Genomic DNA, 5,311 nt, shown 5'->3' with positions numbered 1-5,311 from the left:
CTGTGTGGTTGCCAAGTACATTGARTACTTAAATGTAATACCTTGAAGCATTAACGAATATGGAAACACGCGTGTGTTTATATGAGTGTTTGTGTGTGTGGGAGTACGTAGTGGAATTCATATCAACAGCTAGACTAAACGCATATTTGACAGATAATTTGGCGCAACGGCAGATGGCGGGCAACAATCCTCATGCCCGAGATTGTCAACTGCCGTCTGTGTGTTCGGATTTCGTTGCAGCATTGGCTGGAGCGTCATGCGCTTGCTGTTCGTGGCCACGCTGCKCACGGCTGGGTGGTGCCGTGGCTGTGGCCGYAGCTGATGTGGAAGCAGTAGGTGACATTGTTGTTGCTGTTGACGATGGCGGCGTTTCATTATCTTTTGGCATATCCGGCACCGCACAGGCATCGGCCGCCGACGTGGAACTGTATGTCGACATGGGTCGTGAGCTACAGCAACTGGTGCTCGACGAGCCAGAGCTCTCGGTCACCGGTGCTGTTTGTAGTGAAGGTCATCTTACCGCTTGTGCACCTTCATCAGGTGTGTCACTCTCGCTGGTGGTSCTKCTGCTGCTCTCCTGCATGTCTCTGGGTTTGGCTGATGTTGTTGTTGGTGTAGCTGCCGTTATGTACGGTGGCGTTGTCGCAATTGGAAGCGTAGGCAGTACAGCTTGTGGTAGGGGTAGTTCTTCGGATTTAGGTGACTCTTCGGTTAATGTCTCCAGCACAATGATTTCATTGGCATCCTCCGGATTATAATCGTAGAATACTTTCGATGTGTCTCCCTGTATATTAACATCGATTGGTGCATTCAAATCGATCGGTGTGGGGGGTGAAATCTCTACCGTTGGTCCCATTGAAGTCTCAGCGGCAACTAATTCATCATTTGTTGGTGGATAGTAATCGTAAACGTGTGCTGACGTTTCGGGATATTCGTCGGAGAAATCGCCACGTGGTGGTTCTTTGGGACTATCCACCATTATTTGTACGACCGGCTGTTGCATTGGTAGCAGCTCATCGAAGCGTATATCTTCAGAACCTGGGCTAATATGTATTTGTGGTGGTTTGAATTTGTCTGCGAGAGAAGAAAAAAAATGTCAAAACTAAATTCAGTGTGTAGTTTTTGAAATCCTTTTTGGTAGACCCGGAGGCTCTTTCGGAAGCTTTCGAAGAAGGCCGTTTTACAAGATCATAACGCTAGGTAGAAAAGATTTCGCCAATACATTGGAAGGTACTGTTTTAGACAAGAGTCTTATTCAACGTAACCTTTACATTACTGATTGCAGAAACTTTCGAGGTGTCTTAATCGAGGGTAAAAAAGTAAGACCTTAACGACTAATTTTTTTACTACGATATATGTTTTGAAGATCGAGAGGTTTTAAGGTTATAAGCAGTTCTATCTTCTACACTATGTGATTACGTAATATCGTGGATTTTTCAAAGAAAAACTTTGAACAAAAATATATCATATGTATATACAAAATCACAAAATTTATAGTCCCGGTTTCCAAGCTCTTCAAAAAAAATATTTTTCATACTAAAGCTACTTGACTAAGACCACAAAAGCTTCTCAATTGAAAACTATTGAAAAGTATACAAAGGTCTATAAAACTGTTCCTTAGCGTCGTTCATGTGGACATGTTCTTCAAGTGCAAACACAGTTCTTGGTGGTCGCGCTTACGATCGGAGCCTACAAGCAAAGATCCGATCTTTTAACTCTGACTTTAAGATCAGCACATAGCATCCGTGAATTTAGCCAGAGAAGGTCAATCCAAGACTTCGGGAGGAATGTATGTTTTTCTGCCCACATACCGGCAAAGGATATGTGGACGGAACGAAGTCGCTGGAGAAGAAGCACAGTGAGCTTTTTCACTGAAGGGTCGAAACTAGGAGGAAATGTTGTAGGGGCAATTTACTGCAAGGGAGCTTTGCGTCCAACTTAGCTTTAGGCTAATAGATCACTGAAGTTAGTTAGAATTGGCTGTTACAAAGACAGTAGTAGATGTATTACTCCGAAATGCACTCTATTTCAGAGAAGTACTGCATCTTTGAGCTCGTCCACTTTGGGTGCCATAGCTGAATCGCTGGAAACTGTGAAGCTGTGGCGCTTTCGTCCCACTTACATTGGTGTGGAAACCAGCTGGATCCAAGTTGTCCAAGCAGTAGACCTGTAGATCTGGAAAGAGATTAGTTGGTCGATGACCAGCTTCTATGAGACTACGGGATCTTTCTGGCATCGATTAGGACTCGCGAGATTCATTGAACTATTTACTCTCAGCCAAGTTCATTTTGCAATCATAGAAGTTCTTGCTGAACATATAAGCATTTCTTAATTATCTTATATCTGTTTGAACGAAGATGTAGTCTTATGCAGCCTTTGTAAGATTGAGACTGGGACATATGGAAAATCATACTTTCCGTGAATCCAGAGAGGTAGACCAAAGTGATATTATTGATAATAGTAAGACAGTTTTATGTTTTACCACAGACCGATATTGTGGACTGTCTAAGTAAGATAACTGTTGGCGATTGCAATAGGATCGGCCTCTTAACCTAATCCAACCTAAAATAAGACCGACAGGTTTGTGTAACTATAAATGCCCTAAATAAATTCAATTTTGCGAAAATAAATTTCGGTATAATTTTTACTGTTACTACAATAAATCGAGGTAATATAAAAGTCTTAAAAAATATTTAACAATATACATATATACTAACAAATTGATTATTGTAATTTGCAACAACATTCAACAACAACACAATCACCACAGTTAAACAAAAMATATTCAACCACCAACTCATTTCAACTCACCAATTCCGCCTGCTGGGGACATACCACCCGCACCGACATTCTCCTCATCCTCCTCATCTTTATACTCCTCACTCTCCCTATGCACAAGTACGTGAACCAATGTTGAATTTTCCGGTCTCAAGCCCATCGGWCCCGATTGCTGGTCGGGTGATGGTTTCGTAACGATCACTTCCGGTGCTGAACCATCGGCTGAAATAAGTCAATTTGAAACGGTTTTAAGTGAAATGTGCTCCATAGTTTGTATAATACCATCGACACACATACAGACAAAAGCATTTTTGTTAACTCTTAAAGCGCTTTGTGCTGACAAACCTCTTTCAAGCGGTGGCTTTTTACGTATAAAACTGGTGGCACGCTTGCGCGTTGGCGTTGGCGCTATTTGCGTTGGTAATGGTTGTTGTTGTTGCTGTTGGGTTTGTCTATCGGTGGCTATGGTTGTGGAGGAAATTGCTGTTGTAATTGGTGAGATGCCTGCATTGGTGTGGAGGGGAGGTGTGTGAGAAAAACATTTGAATTTGCATCGAAGAGCGAAGGCGAAACATTAAGAAATGTATGCATACACAATTATACACATATAAATACATACAAACTTACACATATAGGAATACGAATTAAATTGAGCTTACGCGCGCCCAAAGACGCGAACAAATAGCAATAAAATATACACATACATACATATTTACAAGAAATATACACCTATGCACACATACATACAAAACACACACACACACAGCGTCTTAAATTTATACATATATACATATATTGTTTGTATGTATATATGATGGTATAAATACATATATGTTTAAAAAAAAATTACTTACGAAATATGTGTGAGGTGAATGGATTCMTTTTTACAGTGTAGGGGATGGTTTAAAATCATTTTGAACTTGAATATGTGTTTGAATTTTCAAAAAAAAAAAATACATTTTATGTGTCTACGAGAATTTACAATGGGGAATGGGAAATGGTGGTGAAGGTGGTGAAGGTGGAGTGTGCTTTGATATACTTCCAACGTTAAATAGGACAGCGTACAACTAATGTTGAAATTTCAAAGGACTACATAAGTATTTACAGTACAAAGAATGTTAAAAGGTGTGTTACGTTTCATATACCACCTGATCAAATTTGACCAGGACTGATAGATATAAACTTTTTTWGTTCGTGTGAAGTTTAATTCGGATCGCATTTAAGATTAGGTCTTAAATTCAGACTRATACATGGTACCCGTGGATATAGCCAGCGAAGGTYGCTYTAAAACACGGGATRCTGSGTATATAAAAGAGTCCAAACATGAAATTATGAAAGTCACTTTTCTTCCAATATTATGCCTAAAAACTTAACAATCTATGATGTAGAGTCCACAACCGAAGCCTTTTTTCTGCCTACATACCGAAAGGGACATGTGGACGCAGCGAAGTCGCTGGAGAATAGGCGCAGTGAGCTTTTTAACTGAAGGGTTGAAACTCGGAGRAAATGTTGCTTTGAGCTACCAGATCACTGCAGTGTTTTTTAGGTAGAATTGGTTGCCATTAAGACTGCAGTAGCTGTATTATCTCGAAGTGTACTCTAATTCAGAGAAGTGCGCATTCACTCCCACAGAGCGACTATATTAGTTTTGAGATTTTTCGCTCAAAGTTAATAAAATAAAGCTTGACACGTTTTCGTTTATGACTCGAAAGGTTTGTCCGCCGCATTTTACCATGAAACTCAAAAATATTTAAGAACGAAGTTTGCGTTGATTCCATGTTTAATAGGGGGCCTGGGTAAAGTTACAAAGCGCAGTAAGAGCTCTTACGTCGATGTCAACCGTTTAAAACGTTGTACCTGTACAGTAGAAGCAAAATACCGGGCCATAATCTGCTAAGGGCCCAGTGAATAAAAGTTTGAGGTGGAATCGAATCTCATGCACTTTATATATAGTATTCTCGATAGTGCTAATGCATCCTGGAAGCTTAATAGGAGCATMACGCATGGTGGGGTAGTTTTCCACTGCCCTGGATCTTTATGATTAATGACCTACTAAAAGAAATCGAAGAGCAAACTGTCAGGTGACAGCTTACGCTGACGGTTAAAGGAAAATTAATCGATATAGGTCCTCATTACCGTTTAAGAGCGAACCGAAGGGTACCTCAACGTGGTAACCAACTGGGCTTAACCATCAACAACCGTCAACATAAGTAAAACGTAAATGGTCTTATGTGCTAGGAGATATAATATCCCTAAAGTGATYCACCACTCCTTCGGGGGTTCTCATMTTCAACCTGTTGATAAGGCCTWRGTCTTATTCTTGATAGAAAGMTTTCATGGAGACCAAATATTGAGGAGAGAGTAATGAAAGTTTCCATATATTGCTATAGTGGACCCATAGGAACAAGGTGGGGACTCTCAACAAAGGCTMTGTTCTTACTCTATGAAATCGTAGTCCAAACCAGTTGAGTTTTAAGGTATTCGTCTGGGCGCTCGAAAAGTCTATACTTCCTTAAAAGTTTGAGCGTGTCCA

The 5,311-nt window shown here is 40.5% G+C and overlaps 1 protein-coding gene across 1 annotated transcript in view; it reads right to left on the bottom strand.

Annotated features, from left to right (window-relative positions):
• Positions 1–511: 511 nt before the first annotated feature.
• Positions 512–5,311, bottom strand: part of LOC108973130 (sodium channel protein 60E) — a 256,070-nt gene continuing 251,270 nt past the window's right edge. Inside the window, 3 exon segments of the mRNA XM_018940165.1 lie at positions 512–1,074; positions 2,812–3,000; positions 3,076–3,282. Coding sequence (XP_018795710.1) covers positions 512–1,074; positions 2,812–3,000; positions 3,076–3,282 — 959 coding nt within the window.

This window comes from Bactrocera latifrons, unplaced genomic scaffold (assembly GCF_001853355.1).
Source record: "Bactrocera latifrons isolate USDA-ARS-PBARC rearing strain unplaced genomic scaffold, ASM185335v1 scaffold_46, whole genome shotgun sequence".
Lineage (NCBI taxonomy): Eukaryota > Metazoa > Arthropoda > Insecta > Diptera > Tephritidae > Bactrocera > Bactrocera latifrons.
The sequence above is the reverse complement of the archived record's forward strand: the minus strand, read 5'-3'. Positions and strand labels throughout refer to the sequence as shown.